The following is an 11,271-nucleotide window of genomic DNA, read 5'->3' on the forward strand; positions in this document are numbered from 1 at the left end:
ATATGCAGAAAAATCAGGTTGGTCACATTTCTACTAAATGCTTTTGAGATATCTCCAAAAATACAATTTTGAATAGTAAAGGGAATACTTATACCATTTGAAAGAAACCAATGTTTAGTTTCATTTAAAAATATTTGTACAATCTCACAATTCCAAGTGTAACTATTTGTGTAAAGCTTATTATTTCAGAGGGTAGAAGAACTGGAGACTTCATACAATGTATACAAAGTTTTGGTCAGTCATATCTCAATTAACCATTGACCTAACCTTTATTGTACTGTGAATGCTTAAAAAATGTTCAGTTTTTTGTTCAGTAAATTTCTCACTTATTAGTAAGAGGATACTTATATTTTTAATACGGGTTCCTTTCAATGCTCATCTGACCTTGACCTTATTTTATGGATCAAGCATCAAGGTTCAAGTTACATAATAAGATACATGTACAACAATAAACTATATTTGGTGTATTGAATGGTGGAAAGGTGCAATTGTCTGTATGGCCGATTTTGTCTAACCTTGACCTTTTATATAGTTAATTGGTCAGTCGTAAGTCCTTCTTGTTAATTCTGTTTCTTAGATAATGATACTATAAGCAATAGGTCATCTTCGGTGTATAGATTGTAAGATGTATATGTCACTCTGGCATGAATCGTCTGACCTTGACCTCTTTTTCGTCATTCATTGGTCCTCGTGAACTATAAACAATATATATGCCAACTACATTTGTGGAATAATTGATTGATTGAAATGTGTAAATGTCTGTCTGGATTCGTTTATATAACCTTGACCTTGTCATGGATCATCGAAAATGTTAATTTTATTTAATACTTGTAGATAACTTTTCTCAAAGATTTTCCACTCAAAGTCAAATCCGGTCAGTTAAGCGGTTGAGACATCTCAGGTTGTGGAATTTTAAATATATATTCTGTGTATTTCAATGTTTGCGCAAAATTACAAAAGAAATCCTCAGACAGGGTGACTAAAAGTTGAGCATGTTAAACGAAAACCATTTTTGGGTGGATATTATGTTAAAGAAAAAATTATCTATTATAATAACATTTCTTAAACGTTTCTTAAACGGTTTGAAATTATTGCTTCTTCCCGTTTTGAATTTGAAAAGATGAATAAACACCAATGGTTGTCAAGAATATTTGTACCTCAACACTGTTACGTCAGATTTGTTTATAGTTGTCAAGCGGAATCTGTGTTATTCAACTTCCTGATATTTTCTCGCTATGATATTACTTGCGCTAACTAAAAAGTGAAAGAAGAAAAATCCTCTTTTTCCGTGGTTTTGCTTATTTTTGGTGTCAATTTTAAGCGACTTATCATTAGCGAAAACGTTAATTATATTAAAAAGGAGAAGATTTACCGCTACAACCCGTCATGCACATCAATTGCTTCTATATAACTACTATTTTACAACCCGTTGAGCTGGCATTGTAGAAATACACCAATACCTTCTATATAACTATTACTTTTACGACCAACTGTTTCAATAATTTGTCTAGCTACTTAATGTTTCTGTGTCTAATTAAATTCTGAAATAATGGAAAAGGTCTTTCAACGAAATCTTAGTGGTTAAATTTTGCCACGTGATGTCTGTACAATTCCCCGCCATCTGTCAAATATTCAGTCTGCTTGGAGAGGACCTTTCACACATATGCCGACCTATTCTTATCTATTATCTTAACTAATGCTACCGGTGTTTACTGTGAATGAATGATATCTCGCATGTAAATAATATAAATATTAAAAAAATTAAAGATTTTTTTTTTATTCTCTCGGCACACTATGGTATTATTTTAGTTCAACTACATATAAAGACCCTTCATTAGATCAGATCATGGGAGGGCATATTACCAAATCTAACAAATAATAATACTTCCATGCATAGGTCAATTGCGTTTTGTCTGTTTGTTTGTAATACAAATGTATATAAAACACGCAGGCGCCAAAATTATATATTACTGGCTGTCCTCCAAGAATTAGATAGTATGAATATCATATTCACCAAAGAACATTATATCAAAACAAATAAAATAGTTTAAAAAGTTTACTTATTGTAAATTAAGATATAATTTAATGTATATTATCCAGAAACATTTTAGTGTCGTGTGCATCGAACTCTATATGATATGTTTAATTATAAAACTGACATGCAGCCTTGAAATTAAGTCATTGACGTGAAAAGATAATTTGCCAGTTGTCCAAAATGATGGTTTAATTTATTTGTCAAAAGTAGGAACCTATAAATTGCATACCCCGTTCTAAAGAAAAATGATATGGTCACAGATTAAGAAACAATAAGTTAATGCAATTACTTGCATAAGAAATTTGATAAAACAAATTAGCGTTTTGAAAACTATCTTCCTTTTCAGAAGCCCGACGTCAATGCACGTGCATCGAGGATTCTTATTGGTTATAGAATCACTTCCGTAATTCACGCAAACCTAATCTACATAACTAACGAAGTTTAATCATCATTGATTGGCTTTGGAGTGTGGCCTGAAGTAAACAAGATTTAAACAATTCGTTTTTCTTTTATTAACTTTGATATTTTGCTTGCATCCTTTCTAGTCGTCATAGAAAAAAAAGTTCCAAGATAATCAGTCATCTACGAATTACAAAATATCTGTATTATCAACTTCCGTATTCAACCATACTTGGCGTACAAAGCACTAGAAAGAGCCACAGAATTTTTTTTTAAAGTAATTGTTTATTTAAAATTCAATCTGAGGTCAATTCTTTACTTGTCAGATTCCTCAAACCCTTTTCTGTCTGTACTTGGATATGTTACCCCTGGCATAAAAAACCCATTACAAATTGTGTATCGCACCTTTTTCAAAACTGATATATAAAGGCAGCTCAAATAAATATAAAAAAAGCCAAACAAACATAAACATAAGCAACCTTGTCGAAATTGAATTTGTAAATTATTAATACTGTCGAAAGTTCGGGAGAAAACTCCACAGAATTTCAACACATCAACACAAAAAAAATCTCTTGTTAGAATTTTGATTATGGATTAAAAAGAAAGAATTGCAAGTCATACACAGTTATAAATATAAAATAAACATATAAAATAAACATATGATAAAGAAATCAGTACTGCTAAATGCACCGTATTTGTTATCATATCAATACTAGACAGACAATCATCAGACGGACAATAAATCACCAAGTAACACATACTTATTAAGTAGGTGTGAATCATTTATTCTTACACAATTATTACTTATTGAAATATCAAGATAAACACCCCGCTGTGACTGTCTCGTTCATCAGTGACATATTTTCGGAGGTAGAAGAGTTTTTCATACGAAATATATTTTTTTTCACCTCTTTCTACTTCTAGGCAGGTTTATGAATTTCGCGCGGCCAAGTCAGATTATTTCATTGTCAATCTTGTACAACAACACAATTATTTCCTATTTTGTACGCATTTTATGGGTCACAATGTATATGTTCTTTCCTTTCTTAGGCAGTCTTATTTATTTTGAGTTTTTACAGGATTTTAAATTCCAAGATCTCCCTATCTCCTAAAAAAATCAAATCATCGTCCCCTGGTACTAAAACGGCACAATGTGTTTTACTTGAGTTCATAGGTACTGCATTTTGCAATGTGACAAACACTAAATTGACTCTCTGGTTACATCTGTTATCACAAAATGTCGAAATATCAACTTGTAAATTAGACCCTATTAATATTTCAGAATTTTAGGGTGAAATACCCCACTGAATTTCAACACAAAAAAATATCTGGTTTGAATATTAATTATAAATAAAGAACTTAGATATAATTGCTTTTTATTATCGTCTGGAATTCTATACCATTGTTCAATTACACTTTAAATCTTTACGTGAAAGCAACACAATGTTCACAATTGATATATATTGCAAAAACATGGCAATATCAAAACTATGAAAAAGTTTGAAAAGAGATGAGACAATATCACAGTATTTGTTTCACTTCTATGGGAAGCAATCTGAATGGTGTTGAAACCTAGTGGAATCTTATGACACTTCTGAAACCCCTTTGCCCATGCGTTTACAATCCTTATTTGAATGAGCCAGATATACCAATAACTGCAGTAACTCCATGCTTTTTACTGTGATATGATTTATATAGCAGAAATTTAACAAACTACTGAGTGCTCCAATGACTTAAATCAACTTAGTGTATATATCACACATGCTTTACCAAAAGTCAAAAATAATGGCAAACAACATTTCTAATACAAAGAATATTACTTTTTCATCGCCTCACAATTGAAATAAAAAATCTTTAAAAAGATGGACATTTTAAAAGTACATGTTTTTCATCCTCTCAATTAAAGACAGACTCTGTTGCACAGTACGTTTTTTCCTTTCATATCGACCAGTTAATTTTTTTATTGATTTAAAAACATTCAGGGAGAGAATTGTCACTTTTGAGAATTGTACAAAACTGCCGTCAACGTAACAATATGTAAATGTTTCATCGGCTGTACTGATAGTGACGACGTCGTCGCCATAGACGCGGCAAGAGTTTGAGTATAGCTTGACAAGGACACATAGATGTCAACAAACAGATTTTCATGGCCAGCAGGTTTGCAAAACTCTGCTTTTAACTTTATAACATCGGAAGATTTTGGATATGAACTAACCATCTTAGGCACTGGCCTGAACAGAAAACAGATTTGGACCCTGGAATTAAATCATGACGAAACCGTCTACATGAAAAATCGATTTGAACGCTATCTGACAGTTGATAAGTTTGGAGCCGTAAAATGTGAATCAGAGGAACTTATTGATGACGGGAAATTTAATATAGAATTCTCCCCTGATGGATCTGGTAGATGGGCTTTTAAAAGTGAAAAGTATGGGACATACTTAGGTGGAAATGATCAAAAAGTGGTATGCTTATCCAGAAAAGTTTCTGAAAATGAACTATGGTATGTTCCAATGGCTAGACACCCACAAATCGTTTTAGGCAACAAAAGACGGAAGCGTTATTTTGGTCTAGTTGGAAATGAAGTTATATGCCAAGATAGAATTCCATGGGGACAACATTCAATATTTACTTTAGAATATCATTTGGGTAAATATTTAATAAAAACGAGCGATAATAGATATCTACGTAAAGATGGTACTTTAACAGAATCAAAGGAACCGGGAACATACTTTACACTGGAACTGAGAGTCAACTCAGAACCAAAGCTTGAGGGAATTGCATTTCGGGATGACGAAGGAAAATACTTAGGCGGTGTTGGTATTGGTAGCCAGTCTGTAACTCTCAAAACCGACAGAAAAACAATAACAGACGAGGAAATCTTTCAACTTGAAGAAAGCAACCCCCAAGTTGTATTCGTGGCACCAAATGAAAACAACGTATCGATTCAAACCGGTTTCGGACTGTCTGCCAGTACAGATCAGGAAAGTAAAAAGGAAATATTTCAGGTATGATTAATGTTTACACTATATAAAACAGACCTCCTCCCCTAAACAAAATCCCTCCATTTCTCATTTAATTATCACATTAAGACTCAAATGCATGAAGTGTATAAAAATAAGATGTGGTATGATTACTCCACAAGATACCGATTGGCGTTGACAGTAACAACTATATGACTGTACAGTCTTCAACAATGAGCAAACTGTTCGTAATCTTCAACATAAATGAAGCTGAAACTGTATATCAGAAGAAGAAGAAGAAGAAAAACAACACCATATTTGAACGTTGCAGATTACTAGTAGTTGCCGTATAAGCAATCACGTTTTTCTTGTTGATAAACGAAAAAAAAAGCGAAGGAATAACTTTTTTGTTGAAGTTCTAATCCTCATAAAATTGAAGTTATCATTCAACAAAATGTATCAAAAACTCTGATCCCATTAAAAGTTAAAGACGGTTATATTTGTTTCAATAATATGTTTATCCATCAAAATTGATGAGTTTCGTCTATAATGATCTTAAATAAAGTCTGGAGTTCTGTAAAAGAAAATATAGTCAAGACAATACCACATGTTTATCAGAAAAAAATATTATCTTTAGAGCAGTATATGTACGTTGGATAAGTCTTTTTCTAATCGTGCATTGTTCGTCTATGTTATAACTCTTTTTTTATTAACATTTTTTAAAAGTTTTAAAAGCATTATTAATTTTAAATCGGCTTTTTCGATGGAAATCAAGCCATTGGTTGTTGAATTTTGTGCATGTCGGCAGGGCAGTCAGGTTGTGCGGGTGTTTGGTTATGTTTCCCTGTAATAAGTTGAGTTGTACTTTTCTATTTTTAATATGATGTTACTAAATTCAAAATAGAGGTAAATATAAAACAAGAAGGTGTGGTATGATGGTCAACGAGACAACTCCTCACAAGTGACCAAATTGACACAAAAATTAACAACTATATATCATCGTACGGCCTTCAACAACGAACAAAGCCCATACCACAAAGTCAGTTATATAAGTCCCCGAAATTACAAATGTAAATCAAAAGAAAACTAACGGCCTAATAAATGTACAAAAACGTGGAAAAAAAAAATATGTATCACAGCAACAAACGTCAACCACTGAATTACTGAGTACAGATCTGAGAGTATTCGCAGTTACTGATAGATACAAGTTCAAAGCCAATACAGCTTATAAAAAAATTATGCATCTAGGACTAAATTATCAATCCAAAATCCAATAAATTTAGTGTAAAGACGACATATAAACAGTCATAGAAAAACACGATCTTGAGCAATGACAAAATACAGGTCTCGACAGATTGTAGATCCATGAAAGTGCATATGTATATATGTATATAACCATAATATTTAGTTTGCTTTTAATCTACTGATGACAAAATAAATATCAAAACCAATGAAAACTATATTCGAAGTTGTTATTGACACTTTCACTTGTGATTGATTTAAAATGGTTACTATATATCGTTTCCGCGCAGTAACTTATAATTAATATGTTGTAACTGATGACAAAATTACGTCAATTCCGAAACTTACGATTTTCATATTGATATTTGCCATTCATAAGTTACGGTCCTTATGATTGATTGGGAAATGGCACGTTGTTTTCGTGCAATAAATGAGGAACTTTCCAACCAATGCTTTCCATATTTTCAAATATTGCCTGATAACAAAACTTAGGTCGTAATTGTCTTTCAGGAGTTATGAGGCTTGTATAGGGTATATTGGGATACGGGATATTTGCCATTTCAATTTTAGGGATATGGGATATTTGTCCTTAAAGTAAATGGGATATGGGATATTGATGCATTTATAAGGATATTGAATTTTTAACATGAAAAGAAATAAGTGGAATTTAAAAGTTCAGTACAGAAATATTTACATCTCACTTGATAAAATTGCCCAAAAAAGTTTAATATTAAAGGTCATTTTAGTGCTTTGTTGATTTATTTGAGTTTATTGTTGTTTTATTTTAAAATTATCCTAACCCAAGCGAAAAGTATTGATCTATTTTCGATATTTATATGCTCATATGTACTGATAATATTAAAAGTATTTGTTTTGCTTTCCATACTTCGTTCCTTATTGTTAATTTTCCTTTTTTGGATGGTGATGTTCCTTTGGCACTATCTTATGGTGTTTGTATATCACAACTCCTCCGCTATGCCCTAGTCTGTTGTAACGTTTTGGATTTTAATGAACGAAATCTATGTATTCCTGGTAAATTATTAAGTCAGGGATTTCGTTACCACAAATCACTTAAAATATTTACTAAATTCTAGATTTGGTTTTGAAGTTTGGTTCTACCTGTAGAAAACTTATTTCAAACGGGATAGCACATCCTCATTTTTACGGAGATGTTGTTTACCGTGCCATTGGATGCTGGATGTGTAATGATTGATAATTTAGTCTCAGATGCATTACTTTTTATTAGTTGTAATTGGCTTTGAACTAGCTGTCAGTAACTGCGAGTACTCTCAGATCTGTACTTAGTGTCTTTTTGTTGATGGGATGTACAAGTACTCGGTCACGTCCACTCTCTGTTTTTGTTAGATGTATTTCTATTTGTATCCATCTGATGAGTTAAGCCTTTTTCAACTGATTTGCACAGTTCGTTCTTATGTTGTACTGTTACATCACTGTCCCAGGTTAAGGGGAGGGTTGGGATCCCGCTAACATGTTTAACCTCGCCACATTCTGTATGTATGTGCCTGTCCAAAGTCAGAATTCTTTAATTCAGTGGTTGTCGTTTGTTGCTGTGTTACATATTTATTTTTGTTCATTTTTTTATACATAAATTAGGCCGTTAGTTTTCTCGTTTGAATTGTTCTACATTTGTCATTTCAGAACCTTTTATAGCTAACTATGCGGTATGAGCTTTACTTATTGTTGAAGGTCGTACGGTGACCTATAGTTGTTAATTTCTGTGTCACATGGTCTCTTGTGAAGAGTTGTCTCATTGGCAATCATACCACATCTTTTTTTTATAGTATATGCTCATATGCATTGATAATTTTCTTGAAATAATCATAGATTTTTGTTAGATGTACAAAATGTATCCATCTGATGAGTTTAGGCAGCAACCATTTGATTTTCTGGGTGGGGGCTATGGTTATTTTTTCTGGACAAATTTTTTTTTTCGCCTACGGCGAAAAACAATCTATTTTTTTCGGACAAGTCGAAAACAATTTTTTTCTTTCAATTTTAGCATTACATATAGTGGCAGCTGAGGGTGAAACAAACAATTTTTTTTTCTCAGAATCAAAAACAAATTATTTTTTTCTCCAAAAACTGGAAACAAACTTTTTTTTTCCAAAAAAAACCATAGCCCCCCCCCCCCCAAAAAAAAAAATCAAATGGTTGCTGCCTTAGCCTTATTGTTGTCAATGTTTTTATTTGTTTTGATGCTTTATATGATTACAGGATATTTTCTAGTGTTTTACCTCTTATTTTTTACGTGGCGAGGATCTTCAGAGGTCTCCACGTTTCACAGATTGCTCTGATGTGCAACGGCTGTTTTGCCAGACAAGCTGGGGCCGAGGGACGTCAGAGCACGTCCCATATCAAAAAGTAGATATTTCGCGGTATAAACTATGTTAATAACGAATAATTACTAAATAATCAATGTAAATTAATATATGTTCTTTCTATTACTGGTGTTGTGAGGAAGGAAATTAAAAAAAAAGTAACAAAAATATTGGGATCTATGTAATTCATAAAGTTCAAGATCACAGAGTCAAATGTTGTGTTATTTCTTTGCAAAACAAGGGCTGTGCAAATTTTGCCTGCTGTAAAAATATTGCAACAGTTAAGTGTAATGTAGGTACATTAGCAGAAAGCTTTCTTGTGTTTATTTTGAGTTATTAAACTTGCATGCTAAATATCCACTTTTTGATATGGACGTGCTCTGACGTCCCACAGTCTCAGCTTGTCTGGCAAAACAGCCGTTGGATGTCAGAGCAATCTCGGACAAGAGACAGGTTTGAGTCCTTCTGTTCTTTCCAACATAGGTTAACGTGTAGGATGAAGTTTCTTATCAATGAAAGAAGAATGCTATCAAAATGAAATTTTACAGTCATAAGCATCACGGTTTGAACAATTAAAAAAAAAGTCTGAAATTAGACCCCTTACACTAAATTTGTCGTTTAAGATCACATAAAAAGATATTGTTATACAAGGCTCTAAGATGGAACACTTCATCTTTTGGACACATATATTCTTATTTAACACAGGAAGTATGCACTGTAAATTTCATTTAACACCATGAACACAGTTTGTTTTCCAAGTCAAAATTGTTGACGTTGTGATGATGAGGAAAAAAATGGGCTTGGGAATGAATTCATAATGATTTTTTGGGATATTTCAAAATAGTTTTAGGGATATGGGATATTTGTAAAAATTATTTATTGGGATATTAGGGGTAAACATTATAGGGATACGGGATATTGGGATAAAAACTTAATGGGATATGGGATATTGATACCCCCCCTAAACAAGCCTCAGTTATGACACTTTATTACGATATTAATATAATCTTGTAAGCCTCTTGTTGTTTCATACCGTGGTAATCTAATACCAATAGTACAAATGAATGGACATATTTCTTTTGGGTTCGGTCGTTTATATGTGTTGCGATCGTACGAACACGAAGTAAAAGTGATTATTATCGCAGTAATATATTTTTGCTTTTGTTGATAAATTGACCGAAAAAAATGATGTGATGTAATTGTGTTGATGTAAACTTCCATTATTTTCAGATTGAATTCGACAATGATACCAATAAGTGGTACATCATCACATCGGAATACAAATTCTGGTCTGTTAGCCCGAGCAATAAAATAGAAGCAACTTCTACAAGCCGCAACCCAGATTGTTTATTCCAGTTCGAATGGCTCTGTGGAACTGTTGCAGTAATAGCCGCAAATGGCAAATACGTTGGCATACAACCAAATGGTCAAATGACTGCTAAAAGTGATGGCATCGGTGCAAAAGAAATATTTCGAATCAAACTCATCAATCGACAAATGTTGATTGTAAAAGGTGACTATGGATATGTAGGGAAGAAGTCGTCGTCTTCGAAGGAACCAGTCTACTCGTGTAACAAATCAATGTACGACGTATTGGAGCTGGAACATGGTGACAAAGGAGTTTATTACATCAAAGGCGATAATGGCAAATACTGGAATCTAAAAAACACAACGATCTCTCCAACTGGCACTGACCCGGAACCATTTATACTGGAATTTATGGGTCATTGTCTTTTGGCTATCCTTGCACCAAACACAAAATATATAAATGGTGAGAAAAGTGGTGGGTTTGAAGCTACCACTCAGGTAATACAGAAATCGTGCTTGTGGCGATTCTAGGCAATACAAAACTTTCGTTTTCCATTCTATTATCAGTTTGTATTAAAGGAATCAGAAACGTATTGTAATGTTTCTTGCATAAATTGTTTATTTTTTTTTTTTAAATGTGTTGTTTTTTGTTTATCTTTTATCAGTTAGTAAATAGATGATAGCACTAAGATTTAAGTCAACAGTTTAAAGTTTTGGTTTCAATAAATACTCATGCAGATACATGTTAGCTTTATTGGAATATAAAAGTATCCAGCTGGGTTTTTTAGATACAGAATTAGCATGGTCTTTTACAGAGAGACAAATAGTACAACAGAATTCAATGTATGTCCCTGTCAATTCAAAATTCAAAATGAAAATTAATAGTTTGCAGATTGAATTCTGTAAAATTTCACAGAATCATTTTCTAAACTATAACAAACTGAACTTGATACTCTAAATTTAAAATCGATGGTGATCTTTTATC

The 11,271-nt window shown here is 32.6% G+C and overlaps 1 protein-coding gene across 1 annotated transcript; it reads left to right on the forward strand.

Annotated features, from left to right (window-relative positions):
* The first annotated feature begins 4,507 nt into the window (after positions 1 to 4,507).
* On the forward strand, positions 4,508 to 10,922 carry LOC143064425 (fascin-like). Its single transcript, XM_076237243.1, has 2 exons — positions 4,508 to 5,442; positions 10,209 to 10,922. Exons 1-2 carry the CDS (start codon positions 4,561 to 4,563, stop codon positions 10,815 to 10,817), a joined length of 1,491 nt encoding a protein of 496 aa, XP_076093358.1. The 5' UTR covers positions 4,508 to 4,560; the 3' UTR covers positions 10,818 to 10,922.
* The last annotated feature ends 349 nt before the right edge of the window (positions 10,923 to 11,271 follow it).

This window comes from Mytilus galloprovincialis, chromosome 2 (genome assembly GCF_965363235.1).
Source record: "Mytilus galloprovincialis chromosome 2, xbMytGall1.hap1.1, whole genome shotgun sequence".
In the NCBI taxonomy this organism is placed as follows: domain Eukaryota; kingdom Metazoa; phylum Mollusca; class Bivalvia; order Mytilida; family Mytilidae; genus Mytilus; species Mytilus galloprovincialis.

Coding starts and splice junctions, on each gene's coding strand:
- LOC143064425 (XM_076237243.1), top strand. CDS start 4,561: ATGTCAACAAACAGATTTTCATGGCCAGCAGGTTTGCAAAACTCTGCT. Junction 5,443..10,208: donor GTAAAAAGGAAATATTTCAG/GTATGATTAATG, acceptor CATTATTTTCAG/ATTGAATTCGACAATGATAC.